Source organism: Strigops habroptila, chromosome 7 (genome assembly GCF_004027225.2).
Source record: "Strigops habroptila isolate Jane chromosome 7, bStrHab1.2.pri, whole genome shotgun sequence".
NCBI lineage: Eukaryota > Metazoa > Chordata > Aves > Psittaciformes > Psittacidae > Strigops > Strigops habroptila.
Window position 1 is genome coordinate 10,092,459 of NC_044283.2, and position 14,487 is coordinate 10,106,945.

Genomic DNA, 14,487 nt, shown 5'->3' on the forward strand with positions numbered 1-14,487 from the left:
TTTTTTTTTTTTCTCTTTTGAGGAATAGCAAAAATCTAAAATAAAGATGTAAAACACCTTCCTGTTTTGCTACAGCCTTATTGCATACACTAACTATTCAACACTGCTCTCACAATACACTATTTTATGGGAACTGTATTCTACGAAGACCAGTGATTTTGTGGAAAAAGTTTGGGCTGAAGCAAAACTTTACTTTTTTTCATGATTTCATGGAGTTTGCATGGAAAAACTATTCAATGATGTGCAGTAATTATAAAAAAGACTGCTGGAAGCAATCTCCAGTCAAGAATCGATATTTCAGAGGACTAAATCATTAATACTGGTTGCTTTTTTAAGTGCTTTAATGGTTGTTCATTCATAATCTCCTATCAATGGTTTATTGAATTGAAATGTTGGGATAAAAAGAATTGATGACTACATAATTTTAAGTGGTCTATAATCTTGGTTTCAAACTGGTATAGAGGCAAATGACATGTAGGCTTACACTGTGCATTGGGCTTTTATACATTGGGTTTATATATGCTGGGAAAAGGGCTGGGGGAGTGATGTAGCTGCAGGGGGCAATTTGCTAACCACAGACTGGTGTAGCAAAGCCAGGCCAATATCCATCCTTGTAATAGGTGATTCTTGAGGTTTTAGGTTTTTTCATTTGAAGATGTAGAAAGCAAAATATGAATGATGGAAAACAGCAAAATTACTTTTGCATCGCTCAGAGCTGTTGAGAACAGTTTTTCAAACATGGATCTTAACTTTCTTAAGTCAAATGTGTTTATGCTGTAGTAATACTTGTCGTGAAGTAAATATCAAATCAGCTTGCAACACAAGAATCGTTACTGATTCTGGTTGTGTTTCTCATCAACAGAAAATGTCTTCATTTTAAGCCTGCTAGTTCTGGCAAACTTCCCACTTTAAAAATCAGGGGTTTCTGGAATCTGAAGGCTAATTCTGAAATGCCCTTACTTCACGTCTCTACAGATAACGGTGGTGGTACCCATCTGTGGAAGAAATAACCTAATTATTTTGTGGTGTAATTCACTTGAAGTGATGCATTCCTTTTTGAAAGTGTTAAAATACTGATTTAAACTCTGGTTTTATGCTTTTTTTTAATTGCACAGTACATTCTAGGTAATTTGAACATTGTCCAGTTTTTCCCAGGGGGTTAGGCACGTTCATTACCCAAGTGAAAAATAGCTGTCAGGGGGAGAGGCAGTCTTTCAAACCTTTATTCCCCTCAAGAGCTGTAAATATCAAGCCAGAGGCCTTGCACTAGGTTATTTATTCAGTGATACTCCACTGGGGCCTGTGAGTTGTTTGCCGTGATTGTTACCTCTACTACAAAGTAGGTGGGCATTAGGCTTGGTAGCAATTGGAGTACTATTTCACCCTTAGACAGGACAATTTGCAGCAATCCAGATTGAAGGTGCACAGACAGTAGATTTGGTTCCATTATTAAAAAAATCCCCCTCCCCTCCCCTTTTTTTTTTTTTGGCATTTAGGATGAGAAATGTTCTTAAAATTAAATTACAATGACAGTCAATGGAATTATTGCTTACCAAGAAGGTATTTTTTTTGAGTAGATGTATAGACCAGATCCAGAAATTCAGTCAAATAAAGAGTTTATTCAAATCTCCCTTCTAATAGGTATATAATGGCATTGGTTAAGTAGAGAGCCAACTAGGGAAAATAAAAGTATGGTGAACCCTCTGGAATTATACATTAATAATACGGCTATGGAATATAAAGGGTGAATTTAGACTATTTAAAGTTACATAACTATTTCTGAAGGCACCACTTTGTTTCTGAAATAGACAATTGTATCCTCAAAATAAACTTGCTTCCTTTCTTATTGGAAAGAATTTCTTCAGAAATGGGGTAGTTAGTACCAGTGCTAGGGTGGTTTTGCTTTGAAAGATAACTTATGCAGAAATAAAAGGCAGGGTGGACTCTCAGAGCCTGGGGTTGGCTATTGTTACCAAAGACAAAAAAATAATTTCCCGACTGCTCTTTTTCATTATTCAGGGAGAGGATGCAGTACGCTACAGCTGAGGAATAGAGAGCACATAATATCAGCTGTATTTCTGTGACTTTCTCTTTTTGGCTACCAAACTTTTCAGTTATCAGGGTAATGAATTCCAAGCACAATCAACCTTGTTATAGTTAAGGAGATTAAAAATGATCATGTTTAGATATTAAAAAAAAATCAAAACAGACAGGTAACATATTTTAGAGACAGTCTAGTGGTGTTTCCAATGTAAATCAAGATAACCACAGAAAGGAAAACACAAATGGAATAAAATGTTAAGAAAAAGAAGGGATTATGACTTAAAAGATGTAAAAATAATGTAAATAATTGTTTTTTAACAAACGCTGTTGTCCTGCAGTTAATTACATCCTTACTGGTGCTGCGTAATTTTGTAGAAGATAATTGAATTTTAGATCAATATAAAGAAGTACTCGTGGGGATTCAGTAATACTGAGGCCGGAATCTGTTAATCCTCTTTTAATCAGAGCACAGTTAAATGGGAGAATTACATGTAGGACATGACTGAGATCAACAATAAACAAAAGAGGAGAGTTATGTGAAGAGTAGACAGCCGGAAAGCAAGGAAGGCCTTGCGGGATAATTATTTGAAGTGTAAGCTGCTTTCAATCAAACAGTCAGATATGCATTGTAGACAGAATAACAACTTTTATCACCAACTAGATAAAATGTTAGAAAAATTACAACTGCTCTTTGAACCAAATGCGCATGGGCTAAAACCAGATCTATGCAAACACATGACTTGCATTTGGACGATGAAATGAACTTAGTTGAATTATCAGTTGAAATGTAACTGGTAGCCCTGCTAAACCACATTTTCAAATTTCTTAATTGAAAAATAGCATAACGAAAGGCAGATTAAATTAAAACTGATTCGAGTAATTCAATCCTCTATTTCCCAACATATTACTCTCTGGAATAATTAAACCTGCTGTTACCAACTACTGACGGAAAAACAAAATGAATGTTAATGAGAAATGCTGGAAGAGCATACTGAGGGCTGAATACTTGTAGACTTGCAGAGATGTCATGTCAATGCTTGGAAAGCAGTCAAAAAATTGTTTCAATTTTAGCAGTGGAGAAACAGAAAGTTTAAGCAAATTGGCTGGTGTTATTGAGGGCATGTGTGTCAGTCTGGATCAGAATTCAGAACTTTTCATTTTATTTATTCTCAGGCTGTTCCTGGTTTTCAATGAGGTTGTGTGCAGCTCCCTTCAGCAGCTGCTGATGCCGTGTATATAAAAGGTCACTGCTCTCACCAAACACAGTTTGCAGTGTTTCTTTTTTGACTATATATGCCACTGGTGAGCAGCAGTAGTCCTACCAGCTCCCTCTTCTATGTAGTATTCAGAATTTGTCTTCCTGAATAATGTTTTGTGCTTTGTTCTTCTTGCGAATGCTTTTGACATGAGTGTGATGAAAGAATTTCAATCTGCCCTGTCTTTCTAAACTTAATGCTGCAAATGTATTCCAGAAATTTCCAGGACAAAAGTAAATAGGCTGGTAATGCTGAGTGTTGCTGCTTTGTAGAATAATCCACATCCTAGCTTGATGCCTTCATTGTCACTGAGTCAGATTTCAAGGCACCAAGCATATGCTGCAGTTGATGTTTCATCATGCAAGTGAAATAAATACAGCTTATAAAGTAAAATTTCCTTTGAAAAGATTTAGCATAAACTGTAGGTAGGAATCTTTTATTCAATCCTGTTTCTCCTCAGTGTTGTATCAGTTAAGAGATAAAAGGAAGGAAACTATTAAAGGAAATTTAACCTGCAGAATTTCTAAATCTGAAATGTAAAGCATCCTTTTCCTTCCGGAAGCATAAATCAGTTTACAAACTTCAAAAATTAACAGTATTAACAGTACGTCAGCCAGCATGGAACACATCCACCACTTTAAAGAATCCACATATGAGAAGGCTTAGATTTTTGAAGTACCGTTTCCCAGCATCTTAGGACAGAAGGGAGAAGTGACTTTCCCAGAGTGAAACTGCAAGATTAGATGTATTTTAAGGAAAAGAGTTATTCGTACTGAAATATTTCCAGGATATTGAACACCCACTGCAGAAGTGACCATAGCGAAGCTCTTTTTTTTTTTTTTGTCTCATGTGAAGAAGTGGTCTCCCAAGTAGCATAGTATCACCTTAGAACTGCTTGTTGTATAGAATCAGAGATGAGAACAGTGTCTGCCCAATATCCCACATTACAGAACACACTGTAGTCTTATTAATTTGAGACTGAAAATGACTGGTTACATTTGGGAGTGTAAATAACCAATTCCAGGAATTGATGAAAACTTTGGTGATTTCTTTTCACAAGAATTATAAGTATTACAAAATCATAGAATCATAGGATGATAGAATGGTTTGGATTGGAAGGGACCTTAAAGATCACCTAGTTCCAACCCCCCTCCCACGGGCAGGGACACCTTCCACTAGACCAGGTTGCTCAAAGCCCTGTCCAACCTGGCAGTGAACACTTCCAGGGATACTTCAGATTCCTACCTGCTGTAAGCCATCACAAAATCGTTTAACTAGAGCTCCTTCTTTTTAGCTGAATATCTAATCCTCTCTGACATCAGAAGTTGAATGCCTGGGTTCAGCAGTATAGAAGTCAACAAAACATTTTTGTTATCTTTCAGTAGAACTGAGCGCCACCTAAATAGTAAATGGTTTTGACAAGAACAGTAGGATTTTAGTAAAGGTAGAATGCTCAGTGGAGCTCTCAATCTAAATGGAAGAGGTATCTGTCTACATGGAAATGGTGTTGGGAAAATTATGGAACAGAATTTAACATTCTATCATATATGAAATCCATTAAGTATGGACTTTGAAATATAGACCTCACCTCTTACAGGGTAAGTTAATAAACATCTAATGCTTTGATTAAAAAAAAAGGTAAATATGGTGAATGGAACTATATTGGGTATTGATCACTTAAATCTATAGGTGCTGAATTTCAGATCAGATTTAAATTATGCTTTAAGAAGTGAATTATAACTAAGATTTGGCACATTGAATATAAATGGATCTATTAGATCCATTATCTATTATGCTACAGAAACATTATCATTGCAAGATGCGGTGGGTGGACCTTTAAATCCCAAACATCTGCATTAGAGTTATGGTTATTTGATCCTGTCATCTAAATCTCACAGTTACTGCTCTTCCTGAAATTTCCAGGTGTCTTTACCTGGAATATGGCCAAATGCTCCCTTAGTCTTAAACCAGGCAATGTCTTCTGATCTCTTGTTTAGATCTTACTTAAAGCTTGAGGATTATTTTGTACAAAAGCAGAAAAAATCTCTTTGAGTTCCTCTGTGAAAACTCTTTTGCATAATTATAATGTTAAATTCAGAGACCTTGAAAATAATACACAAAATCAAAATATCAGAAGAAGAGAAATATTGGTAAAGCAAGTCAGGAGATGAGCCGAAACAGCACTTGATCATTAACATCATGAAAAATGCACACCAGTGCACTTAGCCTTCTAAGCAATCATTTAGCTTCTCCAGTTTAAAGACAGAAGACGAGATGCATCATCCCATCTTTAAACCAGCTGGAGCATATTAATGGAATAAAATGCACAAGAAAATTCCCTTAGAGCTCCGTGGAATGCTGACCAGGGGAGGTGAAAGTTACCAATAGGCGTGATGACGCTATTCCAGTCTGAAAATTAGTCTGGGGAACTACTGCTCTCAGCACTGGTTTCCTTTCCCTTCTGAAGTTAGGTAGGACATTTAATCAGATTTGGGAAAATGTAGTATCATTCCTGACATGATTTGTGCAAGGCAAAGCAATCCACAGAGATGTCTGTGGAGGTTTTCATCACTTCAGTGCATGAATATGTGAAGGGAAATGTTATCAGTGAAAGCTCCCTGTTACGTTAGATGGTGCCCTGCATAGCTAAGTTTGCTCAAGTGTCACTCAAAAAGAGAATATGAGAAAGAGACCAGTGCAGAAGTGTAGGCATTATTTAAGCCTCATTATAAATCTTCACTGAGTACATGCAAACCTTGAGTCTATTTTAAATTTTGTGGGATACATTTATACACAAGCTGTTTGGGGGAATCTCTCCTATTACTTGTGCTAAACAGCCTTGCTTCATAAATGCTTTGTTTTCAAAAATGAAGGGGAAAAAAAGCACATTAAAATATTCTTTTTCAATGTTGTGCTACTCTTAAAATCATCTTCCTGTTCGGTGTGGATGAGCCAAGATCTTTTCTACCCTGCCAGGAAAAGAGAAATCATTTTCGTGGTATCATCACTTAGTAATTCCATATTCTTACGAACCAGAATCTTAGATAAGACCTTCTCTGTTGCTGTCTTGCCTCTAATAGTAATTTATTAAGGTGTTTCGGAGAGATTTCTCCTAAAACCAGCATTAATAGAAAATAATATGGATTTATTCCTCTTTAGATGGGCTTATGCCTTGTGAAGCCTGAGAGCTGACACTGACTTTGTTTTTGCTTTGTTCCTGTTAGAAAACTTGCAAGCCCAGATGCTTCACGGGGTGACTCAGTGGCACCATAACTCCAAGACTTAATGGCGTTTCTTATATTTAGCTGTAGAAAGACTTAGCAACCAAATAAATACAGTGATACTTACACCTTCCATAGTGTTCCTTAGTAGAAGCTTCCATCTCTTTCATCTGTCATAGCCTGTTAATGCAGGCTGTGTCTTTTGACTGTGGAAAGTGTTTCAGCTTAGTCCAAGTCAACAGAGCTATGAGACCTGACACCACCATCAAAATTGTTTCTTTATATTTCATTTTCTAGAAGGATGTATTCTCAATACCAGCACAACTGGATGACTTGTGCTGTATCGATGCAAACTATTTGTTGTAATTTATCATTAATTTGGCTTTTCTTTCTATCTCTTTTAAACCAACTTCAAAAGAGATTCAGTAATCTTCTTCAAAGGGCATAGAATAGTAGATTAAAGAGATCAAGAGTATAATTCAATATGTTCATGTTAAGATAAACATTTTGGAATAGAAGAATAGCATTTTACACCACAGCCATGCAAACAGCAGTTAAAATTTAGCCAGTGTTCGGCTGCAGGAGGAAGATGTAAACATGAAGCATAATATAGCTCCATTAAATGTTAGCTGTAATTTAGTGGGTTGGAGTCGTGCTGGGCTAGCAGGGCTTTCTGCCTTCTCTCTGCTGTTGCTCAGCTGATTGGTTTGGAGTTTGATCTAATTCCTGTGGATGTGAAAAAAGGCAAGCATTACTCAGGTGGAATACCCACATTATTAATGTGGGGCTGCACTCTAGCTAGAGCACTAAAATAATATTGCACTACTTAAAATTTTAACTTGTTTTCATTAAATAGAAAGCTTTAACCCTTGAGAAGATCCTGGAGTGATTTGATTGAAACAGTACGAAATTGCTTTTTTGTCCTTTCATTTGCATTTTTTCCCCTTCTCTGTGTCAAAAAGTTCTTGATTATGATTACATGTTGAAATCTGTTTTTCTTGAAAAAATCTGTACACATCACTTTGTAGAACAAATGCAAAGAAAACATTTCAAAGCCAGCGATGGCATTTAACCACATGAGTCCCATGGGCTTTGTGTGGCTAAATGTGCTAGTCAGGCATGTTGGATAACATGGTATCTTTTTAAAGACCAGCTGGTATACATGGAAAAAGGAGATTAAATGGAAGCCCTTACTCAGGTCTGCCTTTGTGCTTTGAAAATGTCTCTTTTTTCTTGGATATCAGCTGGTTTAATAAAAGCAGTTCTTTCTCCCTGAAAATTTTTCCCCTTTTCATATTATGGTGGCGGCACCTCAACTACAGAAATCATGTTGATAACCATGGTGCGAATCATGGCGTCAGCTCATGCTTCAGCCTTCTCGTCTTGTTGCCTGTTGAAACAGTCAAACCAGCTTCACCCGCATTTGCTTAAACAAGTGCCTAGCAGTTTGCAGCATCACACCTAGTGCAAAACTAGCTTTTGGGGAGCTCAAGGTTCTAATCTAGGGTTAACTTGGGATCGTAACAACTTTGTGTGAGTAGTTCTAGAGAATAGGCTGCCCAGATCCTAACAACTGTGATTTTAGAGGTGCTGTATCAAGAAAAAACTTAAAGGTTAAAAAAATTGTGCATAACTTAGGTGTTTCTTTAATGTTTAAACTTTAATGTTTAAAGTCCTTCAGCAGATTAAGTTATTTCTTTTCTTCTTGTCCTGTAAACCATGGCCCATAATTTCTTGGTTGAGGTTCAGGACAGTGAACTGCAACTTCAAATCATCCTTTCTTAGTCTCATAGAGAATTATTGTCTACCCAAGTAAAAATAACATTTCGGCAGAGATCAGGTATTGAAGGCCAGTTCAGTTCAAGGAACGTCTCCCATTCTGCCCCAGTGGAAGCTCTATATTCTCCTCCTTCACCTTTGAGTTTGCTGGTGGGAGGGTTTTTGTTCTAGAGATGTACAAATTTATACTAAGTTGTTATTTTTAACGGAGTTTTTTAAAAACCTCTGAAAAATGCTAAATTAAGACAGATACAAAGTAATGTTTTACATTTATCTTTGAGATCAACTGTTAAGTTATTTGCTTGGTACATCAGGAAGTCTCCTTGATGGAGGGGAGGAATATCGCAGCTGACTATCTACCATTGGGGCCTCAGGGGAGGTTGCAATATTGAAAACTGCTAGAACCAGAAGCTACATAACACTTCTGTTTTGTGTTTTTTGTTCTTAATTCTTTTGTTAGGTGCAAACCACAGAAAGAAAAAAGATTCACAAGGGACTTCAGGAAACTCTTGTGAGCAGACGTCTCACAAAACAAAGATCAGCAGAAGCTTTAGTCCTCCTGCTGCAAGAGACAACCCTGGAACGGAGCTCCCTGTGAACAGGATAATCGATGTGGATGGAGTCAAACTGGAAGATACTGGCAAACGCTCCTGTGACGATTCTGAAGGGAACCTCAGCTTTGAAGGTTACATCTCTGAACTGAGATCTTGCCAAGGGAGGATGAGGACTGGAGTTTATAGGACCTCAGACCTTCCCTCTCTGATTACTGTCAAGAGTGAGAAGAATAAGGGCACTGAGAATCAGTATAAAGCTACTTTTGTTTAAATTTCTGGTTTTAATTAAGGGTTCTGGTATTTTCCTTGGCATCAGCAGCAATGGAGATATGCCTTAGAGACCTGTTTCTGCAAGTTATAAGTTGTTTTCAATACCCAGTTGCCTTCAATGAGCCTGCCAGACCATCTCTACTGTTACGAGCCAGAACCCATAGAATGAACAAATAGTATTTCAAGGAAAGTGTTGAGTTGTTTGGTTTTGTTCTCTTACGGGCTCTATATGATTTTCCTGGGGATGATTCCATTGCACAGTGCAATTAAAATTATGATTTCCACCCCTACCCTTCTTGTCTTTAATAAAGACAAACTCACTTTAAATTCCCCTACCCAAAGCTTTTATTTAAGATAAGTTCACTTTAGTCTTCTAATGCTTTTTTTCCTGGTCTGCAGGATTGATTCCCTGTGTGTTGGTAGACTTTTAAAGTGAAAGTAAAATCAGTTACAGGTTTAAAAAGATCAGGATTACTTTCTTAATATCTTCCTATCTGTTTCATCACATTTGGGAAGAGGTCCAGATGGAATTCAGTCTTGTGTCATGCATTGCCTGGATGGATATATGCAATAAGACCATTGTTATACAAGCAGTAAGAAGCAAAACCCCCCCTGTGAATTTCCTGTGCTGGAAATAATAGCTGCTCTTGTAGCCAACACTGGTGATGTTCCCATACCAGAAATGTATATACTAATTACATAGCGGAAGAAGGGTTGCCCAGGTCCCTCCTCATCACTGCTCTGGGTGTCTTTGAGCTTTGGGGGAAGGTGGATTTTGATATTGCTCTGTTCAGAAGTGGTTAAGCACCCCTCATTCTTGTTGTCAGTTCTAGTTTCAGTTAATCTTCTAGCCTTGGGGAGAGTTTTGAGAAAGAAAAGACACTTAAGACTACTGAACATGTTGCTTTTGCCACCCGCTCTTCTCCTCCTTTTCCGTTTCTTCAGAAGAGGTTATGTGTCTGGACATGCAAAAGGGGACATGAAGGAATGAGGGCGTTGGACCTCTGCTCATCAATGTGAAACAATACTGAGTGTATATATAGAGACCTTCTGGTGGTTCACTGCTTTGAAATTATTAAAACATCCTAGATCCTAGACTGCAGATCCACACAGGCAGTAAGTTTAAAGCATCACAGTAATTATTCATTAACTTCTCTTTTTTGCTGCTCAAGCATCCCAAGAATCATGAATTTCCTGAGTAACCAAAGATACTGGAGGCGGTCACTAGTTTCTTAAACTCAAATCTGTAAGATGAGAGAAAGGTACACAAATGTTACACGAGTTTGTAACAGTAAAGTAAGATTCCTAAAGCTTAAGCGTTATACATCAAATACTCCAGTGATATAAATGGATGCAACACCTATTAGATTTAATACTTTAATTCTTTCCTACAGATACGTGATTTTGCTTATAATACGAAGGAAAATCCTTGTTAACTTTAGGATCAACTCAGTGTGTGACTGAATGAGGATGTATGCTGTGAAAATAGCTGTTCTTTTTAAAACTTGCAAGATTAAAACTAATTTGAAAGTCGTGCTAGAATCAAGTGGTGTAATGATATTAGAGACTGGGGGAAACACAGCAGGCAGAACTAGGAATAAGTAAATGGGCTTGGAGACCAATGTAGCTGTGTACCATGCTATAAGGGACTGTGCTGTTAAAATACAGTCCTACTATACCTCTGCACTCTGGCTTTGCCTGTGCTGAGGATAAAGGGGGAAAGCTTCTATACCGATCCATAGAATATGTTGGTTTGTATTGTCATATACATCATCTGTGTGGGACACAACATAACGAAACAGTCATAGCCCAATGATGTGAAAATATATAAGTATCTATGTATTTTTAAAATGTTTTTCCCAATTTTTTTTTATTTTTTGGTGTAGTATTTTGCTAATAATTGCCCATAAAAGGGTATTTCTTTGCACAGATAAGTGGCCACAATCTTTTCTTGTCTTCTGCAAAATTAATAGCTTTGTCCTAATCAAGACCAACATTACACCAGTCAAACTCAAAAGTGGGCTTTTGGACCTATGATAGATACGCTTGGCACTTTTTGTGTGTCTTGGAAAATAAAATCCTAACATCATACGCATAAAAGCTTGAAATTCAAATACAATCATTACAGTCCTTATTGATCTCTGACCAGTCTTTGAGATGAAATGAGGTTGCCTGTCTTACATTGTGCAAGTGTGCTTACAAGACTTTTAGTGAGCAATACAGAGTTCTTCAGCTGGAAAAAGAGTCAGCTGAGAGCAGATAAAATAAAGGCTGGACAACATTGAGTGCCATGGAAAGGGTGGATTGGGACTGACTGTCACACCCTTTTCTCATACAAGAACTAGGGGCCATCAGGTGAAGCTAGTAAAAATCAGGTTCAAATCAAAGAGCTGGATCTTCACCTTCTGTTTAATTTCCACAAGCTGTGGTGCTCAGGAAAAAAAGCATACATAAATGCTGGTTTTAAATTCTGAGTGCAGCAAACTGGATTTGACTGTTTCAAGGATTCAAAGGGAATTTGACAGCATGGGAGAGTCAAGAAAAATGAAGGATGTGAAAGAATGAAGTTTTCTTTAACATGGGGAAAAATCTTGGCACAATGCCTGGAAATCCTGTAAACAAAGGGACATGGGAAAAACCCTTCCCCTCCCCACTGCACTGCCATGGCAGTTATTGGTATATTGTTTAAAAGAGTGACTTCTTAACTAGGACTTATGGAGATTCATTTCCTAGACTTAGAAATAATTAATAATATTAGCTCTCCTATTCAATATCTGGCAGAATGTAATATCTAAACCTGCTGGAATCAGTTGCCACAGATCATGGAGCTAATACAGATGAATGTGGACAGCCTGTCCCTGGCTGATGTTTTCCAAGATTTTCCTAAGGATGTTGTCCAGTTTTAATTACTGTGTGACTTCAACATTATAATATGATTTTAAGTTGCCTCATTATACTGTGATTTCCACTACTAATGAAATCTACTTTGCAATTAAAAAAGCAGCCCAACTGAAGTGATACTTGATAGCTTAATGCTTTATCTTGCCAGCTAGTTCCTAAATATAACCAGATTTTATGTGACTTTATTTCTCTTTTACTTTTCCCAGTTTTCCCCTGTTGAAACTCTATACAGAGAATTACTCTTATGTCTCCTTAATCCCACGATGATAAATAGAAGTGGAATTCAACCTCCCCATCGTCTTATGTGGAAGAGGAAGATCCACTGACCTATATCAGTACTCAAACCTGAAACTGTAACAACCGGTGGTATAAAAAACCCAACCCCAACACTTAGAAAAACCTGCAGCATTCTAAATCTTATTTAATGTACCGGTTGTCTTATTTTTCACTTGTTGTCATGGTATCTGATTTTCAAATGGTAGTGGTTTCAGCCTCATGGGCTACATAACATAAGTTGCAGTTTTGTTGTTGTTTTTGTCTTAAAGATTCTGTGAAGAATAGAAAATATGAATATAGGCCAACTTGCAATGGGACTTCCCCCTTAGCATTACTCTAGCAGTGTACCTTGTTAACAAATCTGTGATATTACACACATGCAAAATAAATCACTGTGCAATTTAGCTCTAGGGGACTGCATGACAAATAACCAATGTTTTTTGAAGGCACATAAACAAACTTTGCAAAGAGACTTTGCAAGAGATTTACTGCTCTGTGGGAAGCAGCCAATACCTGGCTGTACCATGTCCTTTCTCATGCCCCTAAAGTCTTCTGGGGGATATTTAGTGTCATTCAAGGATGCTGGGTCCTTTGTGCACTACTTCTCCACCTGAAAGTTTTGGCCTCTTTTCTTGCCTTTGCTGTAGCGTGCGTTGCTGTATTCCTCCTTCTCCTCTGATGCTGGAATGTACTGTTCCTAACATAAAACTGTGAAAAGACATGGCTCAGCTAGTAGTCTTGTTCATTACAGCAGAGATAATAGGGACTTACTATTTTTGATTTCCACCAGAAACCTGAAATCCTTGCCAGTAGCCGTTTCTCAGCAGTGGTGCTACTGCTCATCCCAGACCTGTCCAACACAGTATCAATAGTGAATGCTGTCATTTAAAATGGTCTCTCCTGAGATACTCAGGAGGGAGGCTGGGGGATGTGCGATAACGTGCTGTAGCATCTGTGATGCAGACACCCAGAGGCATTTTTTCACAGTTTATCAAAGGTTTTGAAAAGATTCCAAGGGCTTAGTTAGACAAAGGCCATGGCCCAATGGCGGATCCTTACCAAGTGGTGTGAGAAGCCAAAACTGTTGCAGGTCCAAGGCACTCCTCCTAACTCCCAACTGCAGCTCATTGTGTTTGGTTTAGAAACGACTGTATGTTCTGCATCAACAGGCAGATTTCCAAGCTCTGGGACTGTAGCAAGCCCGTGTGACAATGGTGTTGCTCTGTGGATATAATGTGGGTGTTTACCCTGCAGCAAAAACAAGTGGCACATTCAACTTCTCTCTGCCTGTGCTCTTGGAACGGCATCCCAGCTTAGCATCATAGGGTACTGAACAACTGAGAGATTTGTGAACCCTAATCCAATGCCAATTAAAACACAGGAAAAGCTTTCACTGATCTTAGTGAAATACTTCGTTGCTGTAGACCGACTGCCACTTTTAACCAGGTTACTCTTGATTTTTTCAGAAGACCTTTATCTTCTGAGAAGTGTCTTCATGATCAGGTGTCTGCAAATCTTGCCTGCATTACTCAAAACGTTAGCAAACCCAATCTGTTACACATGACCCAACATGTTTTCTGAATTGTTTGTGTGGAAGGTAAGGAAAGAAAATAGTTTATATTTTTTCATCTCAAGTGATCATTCTGTTGTACAGTTTAAAATGTTCTTGTACAGAATTGTGTTTGTATTCTTGTTTTATTTGTGGTTTTGTCTTTAAATGTCTATATAATGACTTTCTAATACGAAAATGCACATTGGGTTTATTTCTCATGCCTTGTCCTGATTGAGAAATCCTGTACTGCACAATAATGTTTATAGAATCTTAAGCGTGTTAAACTCATTGAAAATGTTAATTGTGTGTAGTAAGTAAATAATTTATACCACTGGAACTGATGAAGTTTCATTGATATCTAATTTCAATGTAGGGGAAAGATGTGGTCTAGATTGAGGCAGCCCTGCCCATGGCAGGGGAGTTGGAACTAGATGATCTTAAGTTCCTTTCCAACCCAAACCATTCTATGATTCTGTGACCCGCTGCCATTTGGACATCACAGCTTTAATGGAAGTACGAGATAGTGCGAAACTTCCCTGCATTTTATTAGATTTTGCAAAGATGTCTCCTTAAACCTAGCTTACATAAAGAACTTCCTTTAAAAGAAGGTTGTTAAGAATTTCTGCCAAATATTT

At 37.7% G+C, this 14,487-nt stretch overlaps 1 protein-coding gene across 5 annotated transcripts in view; it reads left to right on the forward strand.

The window, feature by feature from the left end:
• Positions 1-11,152, forward strand: part of RGS12 (regulator of G protein signaling 12) — a 93,355-nt gene extending 82,203 nt beyond the window's left edge. For 3 of the 5 annotated variants that reach the window (XM_030491646.1, XM_030491649.1, XM_030491647.1), the window contains one exon: positions 8,760-11,146. In XM_030491646.1, the coding sequence (XP_030347506.1) occupies positions 8,760-9,124 (365 nt within the window). In that variant the 3' untranslated portion in view covers positions 9,125-11,146. Of the gene's footprint in view, positions 1-8,759 lie in introns of all 5 variants that reach the window. The other 2 variants (XM_030491653.1, XM_030491652.1) reach the window with 1 other exon arrangement.
• The last annotated feature ends 3,335 nt before the right edge of the window (positions 11,153-14,487 follow it).